This window comes from Zootoca vivipara, chromosome 7 (genome assembly GCF_965207765.1).
Source record: "Zootoca vivipara chromosome 7, rZooViv2.hap1.1, whole genome shotgun sequence".
Classification (NCBI taxonomy): domain Eukaryota; kingdom Metazoa; phylum Chordata; class Lepidosauria; order Squamata; family Lacertidae; genus Zootoca; species Zootoca vivipara.
In genome coordinates this window covers 51666775-51685627 of record NC_142590.1, presented here as the reverse complement: position 1 = coordinate 51685627, position 18853 = coordinate 51666775, and the positions used below count along the sequence as shown (strand labels likewise).

The 18853-nt window shown below is 42.4% G+C and overlaps 2 protein-coding genes across 3 annotated transcripts in view; both read right to left on the bottom strand.

The window, feature by feature from the left end:
* Positions 1 to 6745, bottom strand: part of BLTP3A (bridge-like lipid transfer protein family member 3A) — a 52843-nt gene extending 46098 nt beyond the window's left edge. For both annotated transcript variants that reach the window (XM_035122159.3, XM_035122160.3), the window contains exon 1: positions 6560 to 6745. In XM_035122159.3, the coding sequence (XP_034978050.2) occupies positions 6560 to 6603 (44 nt within the window). In that variant the 5' untranslated portion in view covers positions 6604 to 6745. The remainder of the gene's footprint in view (positions 1 to 6559) is intronic.
* A 2910-nt stretch (positions 6746 to 9655) lies between these two features.
* Positions 9656 to 16893, bottom strand: SNRPC (small nuclear ribonucleoprotein polypeptide C). The gene is made up of 6 exons (XM_035124176.3): positions 16851 to 16893; positions 16032 to 16074; positions 14832 to 14940; positions 13243 to 13332; positions 12439 to 12543; positions 9656 to 10009 (listed from the first exon to the last, which is right to left on the bottom strand). Exons 1-6 carry the CDS (start codon positions 16856 to 16858, stop codon positions 9885 to 9887), a joined length of 480 nt encoding a protein of 159 aa, XP_034980067.2. The 5' UTR covers positions 16859 to 16893; the 3' UTR covers positions 9656 to 9884.
* Positions 16894 to 18853: the final 1960 nt, after the last annotated feature.

Genomic DNA, 18853 nt, shown 5'->3' with positions numbered 1-18853 from the left:
GAACAGTAGAAGACAGTTTTGCAACATTAAGGAATATAAAAACCTGCTGTTGAGGCTGACAAGAGGAGGGAGAGAGTGACCTTCCACCTCTGGAAGGCAAAAGGGACCTCAGGATCCCTCTCTAGGGGCTTCATGTGCGTCAGTGTATTTGCTGCATGTACAAGTGCTGTGCTGTCTGTTCCAACTTGTGGTGTTATTGGCAGCTGTCTGTCTCGAGAGACAACGGAGTACGCCTGTGGGGTGAAGTCAAATTGCAGCGTAAGCAGCACTGGAGTGACCTCCCCAGGGTGCAAGCCTGGGCAGTATGTCCTGAGCTGCCCAGATAACAAAGTAAAGATGAAAGGTAAAGGACCCCAGGACGGTTAAGTCCAGTCAAAGGTGACTATAGGGTGCCACACTCATCTCACTTTTCAGGTCGAGGGAGCCGGTGTTTGTCCAAGACAGGTTTCCGAGTCATGTGGCCAGCATAACTAAACCACTTCTGGCACAACAGGACACCATGATGAGTGCCAGAGGAAACGCCATTTACCTTCCCGCCACAGTGGTACCTATTTATCTAATTCACAGGTGTGCTTTTGAACTGGGAAGAATTGGCAGAAGCTGGGACAGAGCAACAGAAGCTCACCGCTGTTGCGCAGATTTGAACCACCGACCTTCTGATCAGCAAGCCCAAGAGGCTCAGTGGTTTAGTCCACAGCGCAATATGTTTGGCACCAGCTTGGCTGCAGGAGTTGCTGGAAGGAGGTGTACAAGACGCCATCCAACTGTTTTAAGGACTCCAGTCCAGATTTGTGTAGTATTTACTCCTTAGCCTTTTCTTCTCCCAAAGATATCCTGCAAGGCAGCAAAGGTTTGGGAGTTTTCTTTCTGGATGGGCTAGCTTCCCAGATTAGCGAGCCCCATCTGCCCCTCATTTCCCTCTAGAGCAGGCATCCCCAAACTGCGGCCCTCCAGATGTTTTGGCCTACAACTCCCATGATCCCTAGCTAACAGGACCAGTGGTTGGGGAAGAAAGACGGGAATTGTAGTCCAAAACATCTGGAGGGCCGAAGTTTGGGCATGCCTGCTCTACAGCATGTGCAGAAACTGCCTTCTTGACCACTATTGATCTCATCTGCTCAACCCTCAGCAGGTTAACTTGAAGATTTATAGGGGCTGGGGAATGCTGGCAACCAGCCAGCCCCATTACCTGCTCCCACTTTGGGGACTAATTGTTACCACCTACCTCAGGGGCCCCACCCAGCAGTACTTGCTCGCAGAATCACTACTTTATGACAGGTATCACACCAAGGACCCAGGTATGGAAGCTCCAGAAAATTTGCTTTCACTTTTTAAACTTCAGCCTGTACTTCCCCCTCCCTCTCCACCATTCAGTTTTGTTTCCATCAACCCACCAAAGCAGACTAAACACTTCCTTTTTCTATTTCACTCACTCCAAATATTTCCTATGAGCCTTCTGGGTTTTGGAAAGATCGTCTTCAGAAACCATTCAGAGGTCTCAAGAGTAACCAGGATGTTTATTATCTACACATTATATTATAGGTGTCAAGAATCAAGGTACAGTTTCAGCCCATTACAAAATATTCCATAATATCAAAATAGGACATTATCATAATATACTATCTACAGTATTCTGGAAAGTGGTTTGTCTGTCCATTTGTTCTCCATATTTTCAGATGCCTCTTGGGATACCGTTGCCAAACTCAGCATGAGGGTTCCTGAGCTAGAGGCAGGAGTCTTCATCTATTTTTGGGTGCTGGGCACCATTTTGACACAAGATAGCATGCCAAGTTAAACCCAATTAAACACTAGCTCCCCTCCAAATTGATTTGGGACCAACTCAGGTTCTCCCTAGGTCAGATTAAAGTATTGAGTTAGTGTGTGTGTGTGCACACACAGTCTCTAAACACACTACCCATTTTAAAAAAAATATTTCTGATTTCCCCAGAAGCACTGGGTACTCCACACTAGATCAATGAAATGGCCAACTTAAAATCCCAACAAAGTCCTCACTACGGAAGAATTTAATAGAATTCTTCCCTAGGCTCATTATGAATTCATTGCAGTGGTTCCACTCCTACTTTGTCAAGTTCAGAAGCTGATGCTATGGGATTATTGATCGGGCTCACAGAACCAACAAGTTGGGGTTCTTCTTGTTACAATTTCATTTTCACTTTTACCAAGACAATATAGGGAATGACCAATACCTTTGCAGGTCTTTCTTTGAAAAACATTTATTGCTTTGCTTACTGGAGCAAGCCAAACATTTCTGATGGGGGGGGGGAATCAATCACACTTCATTCATCCTGTGAAATGTAATTCTCTGGAAATGACAAATAAGCCCTGTTTAATTCATTTTCTTTTTTCTTCAGCTGAGCAATGCAGCTTGTATTGGGATCAAAGGAAAGTCAGGAGAAGGAGAACTACCAATTCCATCATCTTTCTTCCTGGTCCTCTTCTGCAGCAACGGAATATGAAAATCAAGCCATAGAATCATAGAATTCAGGAATATGCAGCTGTCCTATACAGGGATCAAACCTGCAACCTTGGCATTACCAGCACCACTCTCTAACCAACTGAGCTATGCAACAATAGTCACTTATTTTAAGGAAGTTTCCATTCCTAAGACCCACAATAAAACTTCAATCCAAGCAGAATCCCAAAATAAATGTGGTCACTATTCAATAAAAAATGTTTGAAATTTTAAACACAGACTAAAATTAAGTCATTATATTCAAAAGATCACAATTCAAATATTTTTCAAGCCAGGGCAGATAAGTTCATTCCATAAGAAAATCTTTAGAGGAGGAAATGGTCTTAGCACAGTAAGCCACTCAAACACTGAGTTATTAAATGAACTGAAAGAAAGAGGAAATTAACCAGACTATTTCTCATCCTTAGGCTAAATACCGTATGCCACTGATCATGAGATCATGTATCATTTGATACTCCAAAGCCTGCAAGCAATCTATTGGTGAGAGTCAGTAAGTGACAAAGCAGCAATTCCTTCACATGCACATTGTGCAACGCCAGCCCCCCCCCCAACCCAACCAACCACCATCACCCGGCCTAGGGAGTTAAATGATTCAACAGCAGAAAAGACTGACCCAGAAGGAAACAACCTGGGAGCCTGAATACTAAAAACAAAGTAAATCACTGTAACGGCCTGTGTTTCTATAGCAACTCTTCAATCCTGGTTTGCACAACACAGGAGGCAATGCAAAAGCACAGGCCCCCCTGAAAAAAGCTCACAGCTGCTTTGCTCCTTCCTGGTCCATTTTGCTTCTGTGCCACACTGAGCTAAGCCAAGGTTTGGCTTGTGTGTGGTCCAAACCCAGGCTCACAGTTAAGTTCTCTCCATACTAACCATGGCAGCCCCTGCCTTGAAGAAAGTGCTACACAGAAGCAGCTTATAAACTCATTGGATGGATGAGGTCCCTTGTAATGCAGGACAGGTGATTGAGAGCCTTCTGATCTCTACCAGCTGTCCATGATGCAGAGATGTAAAGGGGAGAAAGAATAACCAATACAACTGGGAATCTGAAAATAATAGTTTGATCAAGTCTTAATCTTTAGTAAAATATTGTTATGATGATCAGCTTATGATGGGTAGGAAGTAATTTTGATTCTGCCAGAGCAAAACTAAGTGCTTGGTTCGTCCTGCCTTCTCAGTGCACATCTATCTTATCCCTAAATTGACCAGGCTCCTTCCACTTAGGAAGATCCAGTCAAAGGGTGTTTTCTGTCTTGCTGCTTGATCACAAGAGGCCCTCATCCTGCAGAGAAACACTGGCCTGTGAAAAACATGGCAGACACTGGGGAGATTTCTTAAATCATCTTATCTAGTTATATGCTGCCTGCAACCAACTAAACCCTCTGTTTTCTGTCATCAGTGTTACTCCTTCATGATAAACCCTCTCCTATTCCACTCTTTCACCATTAACTAGTTTCTAAACGGCAAACATTGGCAACATCAGCTTTAGGTTTTGTATTTTACCTAAGATAACTGCAGTCACAGAAAAAATAGATACAGTTTGCCTTATGGCAGGGAATATGTGTTTTGCAAGCCTACCAGCTATTTTAATATATTATGACAGTTTTGATGCATTTTCCTTCATTCACTAGCAAAATAAGAGCAGATGGAGAAACGAGAATTCCTAACTTAACAAGAGTGTACTTATGTTTTGGTACAATTCCTTTAAAAGCAGCCCTATTTGTAATTGGTGAGTCACTGAATATATTTACAGGCTTGCTACAGACCAAGAACTTTAGTTCAAGTCTTTATGTGTTATTCTGCTAGATGTCAAATCTATATCACTTTCAGTTCAAGCATATAAAAAGCTTCAAAATATCAGGATTAGCAGCTGAGGGCCAGTGATTCAAACCATGGCTCAAGATATTCATTGAGCTTCATGCTGGATTTTCCCAGACTACTGTTTTCTTCTACATAATAAAAGTGTCTGAATGATTTTTTCACACATTTATGCAGTTGCCATCATTATTCATTTGGTGTAAGGGATCTACACACTTCTTCAACAAGAATATCACATTTTCACAGTGCTTGAACTGCAATAGTTTTTACCTGGGTAAGGAAAATTAACATTTTAGCTAGCAGAATTACAATACAGTAGATAGTATATGGATTATGGCTGTACAGTTGTCAGCTTTCTGTAATTTGTTCTTCTTGGCTCTTTCACGGTTTGGAAGTTTTACTTCATTTTAGAAATACGTTTATGCAAGTTATCTTTTGGGCTTTTGGACAGGGAGAGGCATGGAAATTTACTTTAAAAACAAACATGCACCTACTATCAATGACACCCAGGAGTTCTCATTTGCACCCATATTACAACTATACCCATCCACTGATGCTACTCTGTGAATTTTTCAGTTTAATGTTGTTACGATTCTTTATCAGACAAGGGCTACCATGTCTCATAGCACCACCACATGCCCCTTCTCCAAAAATACTTAAAAATAAGTAGTGGATTTTTTGGGGGGTGGGGAGAGATGCCTAAAGCATGCTGCAGGTAGTCTTAGCACTAAGCTGCCTTGTTTCACACTGATGGCCCCCATGGCAGCAGTCTTCGCTCCAGCTTCCCCCAGCATTTGTACATTCTCTTTTACCTGCCCCAGAACACACACCCATAGTCAAGAAGGGAAGGAGCGAAGCAACAGCAACATGGTTACAGCAATGCTATCCTTTCCCCCACAATGTGCAGGCTGGATAGTACATTATGAGGAACAGAGAGACTACTGGAGTAAGGGGAAATAATGTGACTGTGGCACGTGTTAACTGATCATGTGGAAAAGCTTTAATTTAACGGGCAGGCTCCTGCAAGTTGTTTCACTTTCTTCACGTCTCAGTTTTTGGTCAGTATTATAAACAAAAGGTACCTTCTTAAAGCCCCAAATGGGTAGGATTCTCAAATGAACACTAGCACACCATATTTTGAATTAGCACAGCTTGTCCTATGTTTTCCAACTTAGGCATTTTCTATGTTAGTGACAGCCAGAAATATCATCAGCTTACTAACAAATAATGATGACACAAGTGAAATGTTGCATGAATACTGTGTACAAACAACACAGATGGTGAATTTAGTGTTGGGCATGAGCCCAGATTTTCAGAGTTTCAACTGTATGCACCAGTAATTTGTTACTGCTCTTCCCTCAATATATTGAGGGAATATATATTGACTGGTCATCCTAGCATACGCTTTTCCTCAGTTGTGTTATATTTCTTGTGCTGTCCTTGAGCTCTCCATACTCTTAAACACTAACTACCTTGAAACAGATGTCTCCCTGTCTCATGTTACTAATCCCAAATGCAAAGGGGGAAAACTAACTCATGCAACGGTCCTTTAATTGTTTAAGACTCTGGTTGCCAGCGGGAGAATTATTTTTTATTTATTTACTAATTTCAAACAAGCAAGCCAGAAAGATGCAAGCTTCGGAACTATAAGCAGCCCTTAAGAGAATATGTTCAGCCTTCACTGACTCTGTGCAAAATTTTAACTAATCTGGAAGAGGAGGAAGCCAAAGGAATAGCTTATATGCACGCACACACAATATAAAACAGTGGCTGGGGCGGGGTGGGGGGGTGGGAATCATCTCCAGCATCATTACGGCCAGAGCTGAAGGATTAAATGGCAACATCAAAAGCAGGATTTCATCTGTTGCCAAGGAAGGGACGGGGCAGAGGGCAGAAGAGAGAGAAGGCAGAATACTGGCAAGGCAGAAAAAGGGGACAAACCCAATGGAAGCATAGACAGCAACAAATGGAATTGGGGGCTGGGGATGGGAAAGAAGTGCACAAGAAAACAAGCGTTTTGTGGGAGGCAAATAATCGGGGGGTCCGTCTGGTGACCCTTTCCCCCTTCCCCTCGTGGTTTCTGCTGTCGCAAAGACCTTTGCCACAGGGGAAGGTTTCTCGGGGACCTGCACCCCTATTCGCCTCTGTCTGCCCTTCACACAGCCCCCCAAGGGCTCCTTTCCCCCCTTTTTGCCTCCGCACAACTCGAAGAGGGAGACCTGCAGGGCGGCCCCTGCCGACGCTCACCTGGACAGGTGCTTCAGGATCTGCTTCTTGAAGAGGCCAGCCATGCCGGGGCCCTGGACAGGACGAAGCTCCTCTTAACACCCCAGGGGCTCCATCACAGCCTCCCTCGCCGCCCTGCGCCTCCGCCGCTCCGGCCGCCTCCTGCCATCGCCAGTCCCCTCCCTCCCTCCCTCCCGGTCTCAGACGCCGACGGAATCCCGGCCACCACCGCGGCCAAGTCCGACAGAGCCACCTTCAGCCCCCGCCCGCCGGAGAGAGGCGGGACGAACACGGCGGCGGCGTGGCAGCGCCCTCTGTTGGCTCACAGGGAGAGCAGCAGCAGACGCAGCAGCAACCTCTCCCTGCATGTTACCGAAGCTGCAGCCAAGGCACAACATCCCCGTGGTGTCTGTCGTTGTGGGCAATATGGTGTTTTGCGCTCTTTAATTCTTGCTATTGTTTTAAATTGGCCTTTGTCTGACGCGGAGGGTGGATTTGTAAAATGCTCGAGGTCCCAACGGCCACTTCGGCTGCTGGCCAGGCGGAGTATAAATAAATAGATAATTATCATCACCATAGTGGGGCTCTCATGCAGGGCTGGCCCAAGACATCTTGCTGCCTGAATCAAAAGCATAGCTGCCAAGTTATCCCTTTTTTACAGGGATTTTCCCTTATGCTGAATAGGCTTCCTCGCGAGAAAAGGGAAAACTTGGCAGCTATGATCAAAAGTCAAGGTGGCACCGCCTCCCGTGCCATGTACAAACGCCAGCCAGGCTGTCAAATGCCTTTTACTTCAAAGTTGCTGCTTTCCACTGCAAAGGAGGGCAGTAGGCTGGCTTAAGAGCAGACAAACATTAATGCACTTTATCCTGCCACCATCCTGCTGTTGCTCTCAGATCTCCAGCCTCTGCAGCCCAATGCAGCTGCCTCACTCCGCCTACAGGTAGACAGCATCTGCTAAAACCCATTTGGTTTAAGCAAGCCTACCCAGCTAGCTCACTGTAAGTATGTAGGTTTACTTTGAGGCAGCTGATTTTAAAGCAAATTGTTTTGCTTTAAAGAAGGATACAGTTCAAGAAGGATACCGACAAGCTGGAACGTGTCCAGAAGAGGGCAACCAAAATGGTCAAAGGCCTGGAAACGATGCCTTATGAGGAACGGCTTAGGGAGCTGGGTATGTTTAGACTGGAGAAGAGAAGGTTAAGGGGTGATATGATAGCCATGTTCAAATATATAAAAGGATGTCATATAGAGGAGGGAGAAAGATTGTTTTCTGCTGCTCCAGAGAAGCGGACACGGAGCAATGGATTCAAACTACAAGAAAGAAGATTCCACCTAAACATTAGGAAGAACTTCCTGACAGTAAGAGCTGTTCGGCAGTGGAATTTGCTACCAAGGAGTGTGGTGGAGTCTCCTTCTTTGGAGGTCTTTAAGCAGAGGCTTGGCAGGCATATGTCAAGAATGCTTTGATGGTGTTTCCTGCTTGGCAAGGGGTTGGACTGGATGGCCCTTGTGGTCTCTTCCAACTCTATGATTCTATGATTCTATTCTATGTTTTAAAAACCATACAGCTGGCATCTCCTGGTTTGGAGTACAGTATGTCGGATGTAGTTTTGTAATTGTATACACAGATCATTTTGGTAAATGGCTCATGGGGTGCAGCTGATATGGCAGTGCTCATGGGATGCTCCACCAGCTTCACAATTTTGCTCTGGTTGGTGAATCTCAAATTTTAGTAAACAAAAAGCAAAGCAGATCCCACAAGTCCGCTCATGCTGCCCTAAAGCAACTGTACTGCCTTAACCAATTAACAGAGCAATGCCAGCTTGCATACACAGTTCTGCTCACCAAGCTTTTAATGGTGCAAGTTGCCAACTCCCAACTGGATTTCAAATTCTGCAAGTATGGCAGGAATTCTCTAGGAAAAAGTGAAGGCTACACTGCTGAGAACACACTTCCAACACTTACAAAAAGCAAACATTACTCATTTTAAGGCAGGTCACATGCTATTTTCATGAAGCAATTATCCATAACAAAAGGGCGTATAGTTGCCCACAATTGCTAGCTCAGCAGCCCTGGTGACTCCCTATGTCCACATAAAAATGCATAGGTCGTAGCATAGCAATCTGCTTCTTGCCCAACCAAAAGCTGTTAAAGAAGTCAAAAAAACACAACCCCAAACCAGAGATCAGTGGTTTTTCACGTTTCAAGTAGTGTTAGGATTGCAGACAAATTGTCCATGAAGGTTCCCTTTAGGTTACAGAAGCAAATTGCTGATAACAAGAAGAATCAGGCTTAATATTTTACAGAATGCTCTTTTTAAATAGTTTTCCATTTCATAGTTTATTTTAATTGTATTATCTACTTGTCAGCCACCTTGCAAGGCTTTTTGCCCTGGAAGGCAGGAGATATAACAGAAAAATAAATAAATAATAGTAAGTTTCTACTTGTTGGGAAATTTGATTTTATTGAAACCAAATAGTTTCACAGAGTGCTGTAATACTACCTGTTTTTCAAAAAGATTAAATAACACATTCATTTACAAATAGCATGTATTCTTCTGCAGCATCAAACTTTTTTTGAGTGTACCATATGCAGGAAGCTTTTTTAAAATTAAACTAAAATCTCATATCTGCTTTATGAGTTTAAGGAACTTCTGACTGTTTTTCTATTCTATACAGCATGAGTGGTCACTGTGCTCAGGAACCATTTGCATCTCTCAGACGCAAACTGTTCAGAAGTACAACTCCCCAGCAGTGCTATCTCAAGGGTTTCTGCTGCTAGAAGACTTGCTGCATCATACCATCCCAACCAAAAACAAAGGTAGGAACACATACCGAAGGAAACCTCCAAGGCAGCAGATCACCAGGAAGCATGGGGAAGGGTAGCTAGGAACACTGAGGTGGAGAGAGCAACCGTGTGTGGGGTGTGTGTGTGTGTGATCCAATAGCAGGGAGGGTGAGAGGAGACCATATGCAGAGGCAGGGAAGGTGGGAGAAAGGCAGTAGTGGCAGCATCATGAATTGTGCCTCAACCTTATGAGCAATCTGGTTTATGATTATTTGTCCTACTGCACCATGTACGTACATGGGATGAACAACACACAGACAATGTGTCTAACAAGTATCAAAGTTTTATTCCAATAATGAACAAGGACATGTGTCTGATAAATGTTACAAACCTCCAGTCCAGTCTTCTGTTTCTCCCCTCCCTCCTTCACCCATTTAAGTTTGGAAACTGAAAAACCAGGTGGTTTGTTGCTGCTTGGGACAATGGAACACCCAGGGCTTTCGTTCACAGATGGGTGTACACAAAACACAGGCAGAATGGACAGTCCACTTCCACTTTATCTGTCTGGACGAGCCATTCCTGGTCTGGTTGGCACCATCATAGGTCTGGATGGAGGTCTCATCATAGGTGGCCCTGGCATCATTGGCATATGTCCTCCCATGGGCGGCCTCATTCCTGGAGCTGCAGCAAAGTAAATTTAAAGCATAAGAAATGTACTAACCAATTTCTAGTCAAAGACACCACAATGTCTATTAAAAGTGTCCTGAAAAGACCACCTAGATTTCTAGGAAGAAGCTTCCACATTTTCAGTATGGAAAGAGAAAACTTTCCTAGACTAGATTGTTCTTCCATTTACACAGGAGGTGTTTCAGATGACTTTCTTCCATTCTGTTTGCCAATCCCCCATGCCATTCCCAAAGGCCTCCCATCTCACAGGATGGTACAGGAAGTGGTACAGGAAAGTCCTGCTCCATGAAATAAAGTTTCCTGGAAGGAAACTTAATATCCACTTCCATTGTTTTACCTGACTATGATTGTGCTATGATAGTACATACTTCAAAAACATGTTCTACCCTACGCCAAAGGATAAATGGACATAAATCTGACATCAGCAACCATAAGACTGAAAAACCAGTAGGAGAACACTTCAATCTCCCAGGACATTCTATACAAGATCTCAAAGCAGCTGTTTTATTACAGAGAAATTTCAGGAACAGACTGGAAAGGGAAGTTGCTGAATTGGAAATCATTACCAAGCTTAAAACCATGGAAGCACCTGGGATGAATAGAGATATCGGATTCTTATCTCATTATGCATGATCAAGCTTTCTTTAGCACCTCAGCCCAGGACTAATTGCAGCCATCAGCAGCCATTAACACCCATCTACAGGTTTACCACTCCCATCAGCCCATCTCCCATTCCCACCCACCCCCACCACCCTCTGTATATATATAGGGTCTGACACTTCTGTTTCTAGTGTATCTGAAGAAGTGTGCATGCACACGAAAGCTCATACCAAAATATAAACTTAGTTGGTCTTTAAGGTGCTACTGAAGGAATTTTTTTATTTTGCTTCGACTCAGACCAACACGGCTACCTACCTGTAACTATGTTCTAGATTAGATAGCTTCCAAATGCCGATAGTGCCCCCAAACACTGATAATGCCTTCAAAGCTCCAGAATTGGGCAAGAGTTTACACAACATACTTACACAACCAGGTCTTTCAAGGTATCACACATTGCTGTTTTGTACCACATAATATATTTGGTATTTCATACAGAAGACATTTAGGAGACTCACTTAACACAGGCTAAATTATTTGGGTGTACTAAATGGTCACATGGTAAAGAGCATGCCCAACACTTTGCTTACTGCTAAGATTGCTTCCTATTTTCCACACTTTGAATGGTGGCAAAGGATATGAGTAATTTTGTTCCAGCACTGCTTTGGTGAACAATTGCCTGTTTTATATATGTTGTGGTCAAACCATGATTTGGGGATTGAGAGCAGCTCCCTCCCTTGTTTGCTTAACCATGGTATGATGTGACATCTGAATCAGGCAAACAATGGTTAATGCTAACTAGGACAACTTCTGAATCACAGTTTGCAAACCCACTTCAAGCCATGGATTGAAGGCAATTTTTAGTTTGCTAAATGTGGACTTCACAGCATGCTATGGTATAAGAAAATCAGGAAAGGAAAATGGAATCTGCAAGAGAGTGGAGAAGAGCCTGAGCTTGAAGAGTATTCATCATGGCTTAACCATAATTTTCCTAGTGGGAAGGTTGGGAATTTTGGGTGACACTGAAAAAAGCTTTCTTTTAGAATCAGTGAAATGCTTTTTAAGATAAGGTTTTATTCAGCCCAGATGTATAGTATGATCTTTTAAATGCATAACAGCCTATGCAACAGCACTACAGAATAATTCCTGGCACCTTTGATCACGCAAAATTGCACAATGAAACAAAACCAACAAACATTAGAATTTAACAAACTTGTGATCTAACTGTACCATTGAGGGTTAGGGAGGTGGGAGGTGGAGGAATATGGGATGTCTCTTCTCCATTTTTATTTTATTTTCTTATTTTTTCATTTTTAGTTTTGTAAAATTATATAAAAAGCCAATGAAAATAATATAAAATATTTTAATAAATCACAACAAGATTAAATATGCTAAAGTATAAATGTATTTTAAAAGTAAATAGAAATAAAAATGTGACAGAAATAAGTTTAAGAATCATATAGAGAAACATCTCAGCTACCACCTTAATCAGTAAATATCAATATATATTTTTCAGATCTGTATCTATACATAGAAATATGAGATCTTAAGGATGGAAGCTCCCAAAAGTCCTATGAAACAGGCAGGACCAAATTTTAAATGAATGGTGATTATAATCCGGCAAGAGGTTTATCACAAGGGGAGAAAACTGGGTTAACCCAGACACTAGAGGGATGGGAGAACTTCCTGGACAAAGAAGGTTTTAGGGAAACTTACAACATATGGGAGCTCAAGCTCTAGTTAAGAACCTATGCACATGCACATATATCTTCAGAATATAAGGAATTAAAGCAAAAAGACAAATATTTATGTAATCCAGAACTTACCAGGGCCGACTGGCATCATTCCCGGGGGTGGTGGGCCCATCATTGGCATCATTGGAGGGCCACCCATGTGGGGCGCTGGCATCATACCAGGCCGTGGAGGACCCGCTCAAGTATGAAAACAATGGACAAATGTCAAATTTGCACATCAACCTGACATCTCAGAAACACTTGAGGTTTTTGAAGATTGCCAACAATCTTTTCCCACCCCAACTGTCTGCTAGTTCTTCACCATAAGAAGTTAGGAGCATAGCTGCCAAGTTTTCCCTTTTCTCGCGAGGAAGCCTATTCAGCATAAGGGAAAATCCCTGTAAAAAAGGGATAACTTGGCAGCTATGGTTAGGAGTTGGTGAAATATCTTATCTATTCACCATCACAACCAGTTGTTGTAATGGTGAATAGATAATATTGTAATGAACACCAGCTGTTCATCATCCATAGCTCTTCTTCTTCGGCAATCACTCATAGCCGATTAAGATTGCAATGTTATTCGTAATTAATAAATGGCTGCTATTTTGTTTAAAGTACAGTAGTACCTCTGGTTGTGGACGGGATCCATTTTGGAGCTCTGGTTGCATCCCGAAGTTTCCGCAACTGGGGGGGGGGACTGCTTCTGCGCATGCGGCAAAACCCTGGAAATATACTTCCGGATTTGCTGCTAACGTATCCCCAAGTTTATGTAAGCGGAGGGATACGTAAGCGGAGGTATGACTGTACTACCCAAGTAACCACCTAAAGTTTTCCCTGTAACACATACCAAAGTATTGCCATACTAGCCAGAGATAAAACATCAATATTCATACTTACGGATATTAGGTGGTGGTGGTATCATAGCTCCTCCTGGAGGTGGCGCAGAGAATGGAGTAGGTGGAATTTTGCCTTGCTGAAATGCAGCCGCTACATTAATGCAAATAAATAAAAGCCAAACATAATTAGTTACTGAAGTTTTCCTATACATTTCTGATTCTTTTAGGAACCAAATGCATACTTTCTATGTGGAACTGCCTCAAGTTCTCTAGTCATGCAATCTCTTCAGTTCTGCAGCTGCCTGGATTTATTCCTTCCAGCCAATTTATCTAATACCACAAGCAGGAAAGCTTCATCCATTTCAATAAACCGTATTTTCAAATAAGTATAAGAGCGAGAGAATATTGACAAGCACATTTTCTGTTAAAAGTGACTGATGTAAGGAACTTGGCAACATTTACAGTAAATTACCATGCATGTCTCCTCAGAAGTAAAACCCACTGAATTCAACTGAACTTAATTCCAGGTAAATTTGCTATTTTAAACACACTGACTGCCAAGTAAACCTCAGTGAGCACATTGGGACATTAAAGTAAGCATGCATAGGATCCTACAGTAAGGCCATTAAGATGTGCAGATGAAATGGAAGTCCTTTCAAAAGTTTCTAAACTAGGTTCTAAACTAGGGCTACATTCCTGTCACCACTTACCGAAGGGTAAGACCCACAGAACTCAATATGACTTACATCTGAGTAAATGTGCATAGGATTGCTCCATAAAATGTCCACATTTATTTATTTAAAGTTGAAAACGTTTCTAAACCACCAAGATTTAGAAAAAGTATCAGTGGTGAAGACCACGAAACTAAGTTTACAAAGAAAAAGTACAAAAGATACCACAAAACAATAGATTTGCTCAACACATCAAGCGAGCTGGATCTTCCCTCAGGGAAAGCCTGGACAAACAGATGAGCAGGCACCGAAAAACCAATACTGAAAGCGCCTGCCTAATGTTTGTTGGGAGCACATTCCAAAGGGCAGGGGCCCTTAGTGGACACAAGATTAAAGACAAGAGCAGGCTTCCTCAACCTTGGCCGTCCAGGTGTTTATGGACTACAACTCCCATGATCCCTAGCTAGCAGGACCAGTGGTCAGGGATGATGGGAATTGTAGTCCCAAAACATCTGGAGGGCTGAGGTTGAGGAAGCCTGGATAAGAGCATATGGCACTACTAAGAGTGTCCCTTAGAAATGTTTGTCAATGTGCTGGACAAAGATACTTAAAGGAACCATTTCCCCAAAATCTTAAGAGAAACATTCACCAGATATGGTCCCCTCAGCTCAACAAGAAAACAACTGAACAATAGGTTATAATTTTTTGTTGTTGTTAAGGGCTTGATTGTGGTAATGTAGGACACAAATTCTACAATTCTTCAACAGGGAATTCTTAGAAAAGTCTGCATTATTCATTATTACATGACATGGCCTTTAAGTCCAGCAGTTCTGCAACTTTCCAATAAAGGAGCTGAAGGAAGCAGAGTTTCAACTGCAAACATGTTGTGGAAAAAGGATTGAACTAATTCTCTAGGTAAGTGTAAACTTCAATCAAATAAACAAATAAGTGAAACATCCATTGCATTGATATGACTTACTTGTTTTGTCAATCAGGCTCTGTGCTTGTTCTTCCATCCATTTTTGATAGTAGTCTTTCACATTTTCTTTATGTTTCCTACCACTGCAATGGGTTTTCCTCACAGATGGCTGCAAGACATAAAACTTTTGCTCTCGAAGCACCAAACATACCCACGTGTCCAAAATATTGATAAATTTCACCTAACTTTTCCTGTACCAATATAGGAAGAGAACCTTTACATATAGTCTCCAATACAGTAATCATTTTATCTCAAACTAGTAAACTACTGAATAGACCTGAGAATGTAGCGAGTTTGCTCACTGAACCATCACCTTTCAGTATTTTGTGATGACATAAAGTAAAATTGGCATTTCTCTTTAGAAAGAAAATTGTCAGGATAACAGGTAAAGGTAAAGGACCCCTGGATGGTTAAGTCCTGTCAAAGGCGACTATGGGGTTGCAGCGCTCATCTTGCTTTCAGGCCAAGGGAATCAGTGCTTGTCCACAGACAACTTTCCAGGTCATGTGGTGAGCATGACTAAACTGCTTCTGGCGCAACGGAACACTGTGACGGAAACCAGAGTGCACGGAAACGCCATTTACCTTCCTGCTGCAGCGGTACCTATTTATCTACTTGCACGGGGATGCTTTCGAACTGCTAGGTTGGCAGAAGCTGGGACACAGCAATGGGAGCTCACCCCATTGCACTGATTCGAACCGCCAACCTTCTGATCAGCAAGCCCCAAAGGCTCAGTGGTTTAGACCACAGTGCTACCTGCTTTTACCTACCTCAGGATAACAATGAACAGCCAGCATAGTGATTTTATTAAGGTCATGGTTGGTCACTAAATTTTTACCCAAGCAACCATCCTGCAGCCAACCAATAGTCTTCAGTTCACAACCATGATCCTGAGCTCATGCATATTTAACTTCTACTCTGACCAGTCTCATTCATTTAATAATTAATAATGTATATAAATTATAATGAAATTTATCATGTATATAAATATTTGCAGCATGGAACAGAAAACTATTCAAATTCACCACCCAATTTCACATTGAGGCAGTTTTCAGAATGACATTATGTCTATCTATATCTAGATGCCAGTGATAGGCTTGCATATTAGACTTTATTTAGGAAATGTATTCAAAAGTAATACTTTCCTCTGAAGAACTGTTTTAACTTTTATACTGTAACATTGTGAAATGTCCTACTTACAGAGTCATGGGTGAGGTAAGTATCACAGTAATCACAATAAAACCTGGAATGAGAGACAAATATGCACTGGAAGTAGGGTAATGACTGTTTGCTTCTTAACATATGAAAGTTATCAAAAGTTTAATATGCTTTTTAGTTAGACTAGAAATTTAGTTCTGTTGTTTTTACAAGAAGAAGCTATTTCACTATATTTTCCTCAGAAAAACATTCACCTGTTTTATACAATGGCGGCATTCAGATTTACTTATATTTACCTATATGCAAAGATAGGTTCTATCTAGTCACTCTGATTGATACTAATATGAATCCCTTCTTAAAGACAAGGACTGAGAAAAGAAATCATTGTGTTATATGCAGTGCTCTTTGGGTGCAAGTGGAACAGAATTCCACTTGCAATCAGGGCTGCCACCCTCTCTTCCCCCCTACAGCCCTCCATGCACCCTCAAAATCTGCTCCAGAGGCTTGGAGGACCAGATTTTGGATGTGTGCTAGGGTAGCAGAGGCTGTCCCCTTGTAAAAGCAAAAGTGTGTGTGTGTTATTTGAATTCACGAATATTTGTGAGGATGCCAGACCAAGCATTAAGAGCCACAATTCTCTTTAGTGAAGCTATTATGATGCCCAATTAAAAGAATTACATGTGTACAAACCGGAACCAGCACAGAGAACGTACACAAACAATATACGTAAATATATGGGACAAGCCACCTGTCCGTCCGTCCCCCCTTCCACAGAACATTGTTCTACTCAGTCTGCATGCACATTTCACCCTTCCAGTTCCCACCAGAGCTTTTCATACGAAGGCTCTCCAGTTTACTCACTTCGGCATGTTGCTCGCTAGCGATGCGCTACCGGCCGCGCAAATGTCTAAAGGAAATGGCGCAATCATTATGCGACAACCGTCTCGGTTTTTTTCTTAACCATAGAGATTTAAAAAATCGGACTTCCGGCAAAAAATAAAAAGCGCCCTTGTATTGAGTCTCTATGGTCAATGCAGAACAGAGACGCTCTGAGCCTTAGGCATTTCTATGGTAACCCCCCCCGCTCTATATTCCTTGCCTTGGAAATTAGAGAGCAAAACCATATAAATTTCAGGCCGGAAGTGGTAATAACCGGTTATTACTGTGATCATCGTTACCTTTGTGAATGGTGTCGTACAAAACACGGGAGATAGACCTGAAGGGCTTACAATCTGCAAATCAACAGAGAGGAAGGAAAGGAAAATGGAAGTAGGGTAAAGAGGGTTAGATCTTCTGTCAGTTGCGTATTTAGGTTAGTTGTTGTATGAGGTGGGGTTGTGTCAAACGGATTAATCGAAAAGGTTGTTATGTTTTTAACAACTGGAAAAGTCTATAACTTTCAGATTTTACATCTATATGATGACTCATTCCCCTCCCTTCATCTGTGTTAAGTAGAAATTAATGACAAATTAGAAAATCTAATTTTCACCTTTGATAATATTAAGACTGCATCTTTTTTGTATTCCTGTTTTTGACCTATCAATGAACCTGTGTATATGGATGGAGACAGACCTGGCTAACAAGAATCTTTTGCATTTTCAGAGATGGGGAATTAATAGCCATGGTTAAGGGACGCGGGTGGCGCTGTGGGTTAAAGCACAGAGCCTAGGGCTTGCCAATCAGAAGGTCGGCAGTTCGAATCCCCGCGACGGGGTGAGCTCCCGTTGCTCGGTCCCAGCTCCTGCCAGCCTAGCAGTTTGAAAGCATGATGTGCAAGTAGATAAATAGGTACCGCTCCGGCGGGAAGGTAAACAGTGTTTCCATGCGCTGCTCTGGTTCGCCAGAAGCGGCTTAGTCATGCTGGCCACATGATCCGGAAGCTGTACACCGGCTCCCTCGGCCAGTAAAGCGAGATGAGCGCTGCAACCGCAGAGTCGTCCACGACTGGACCTAATAGTCAGGGGTCCCTTTACCTTTACCTAGGCTTGCTGCTTCCCAGTAAACCTTGGTGCAAGCATCCGGTTGCAACACCCAGAGCTTTTCTTTTTTAAGCCAGAAATCACTGTAAATAGTTTATAGGAAAGCTAGGGATTGATAACTCTGGATTCAGCAACATTGTGTGATAGTACTTCCTGTTCAGTATCGTTTTAGACTTTAGGTGAGGGAGTAATACAGGCAACCCTCTCCTCAGTTTACATGGGTTATGTTCTGGGTCATAACACGTGTCAGTGGAGCACACGTAAGTCTGTCTCCATTTCAACCCTGCCCTCTTCTGGTGCCAAACACAGTGTGTGCATGCATGCAGTCGCACGTGCATCAAACATGCGCAAATTGAGAGTTGCCTGTATTTTAAAATTCTTCATATAGAATATTCTCATTGCATGCAGAAAACTAGAATTCAACAGGACTTAGGGGGAGGAAATTGCTGGCACCTGCAGATTGAAATGGTACGGTTCATAAAGGATGCTATCGTGATTTTGCTGACAATGTGTCTGGTAATACTAGAGACCTTCAAAGTAGTTTTTTTATTCACTATGAGGACAGTGGGGTCATTGGGCAAGGCAGCAGAATGGGTAGACTTACTCTAACATTCATCCCTAACCTAACACATGATAAGAGATAGGTCCAACAAAGTTCCAGCTGTCTTGGGAAAGGCATTCAGCAGTCTTCTGCATGCTACCGTAATGATATTTAGAGACCTTAAATTGAAGCAATCCCCATTCGTGCAACTTACTTAATATAAAGTATATACGACAGAATTCAAAACCCATGATCCAGAAAGAAAAACTGTCAGATTCTTAGAATATTCCATCCATTACTTGTGACCAGTGTCATCCTTTCTTTCTCCATGTTGATGTATAGCA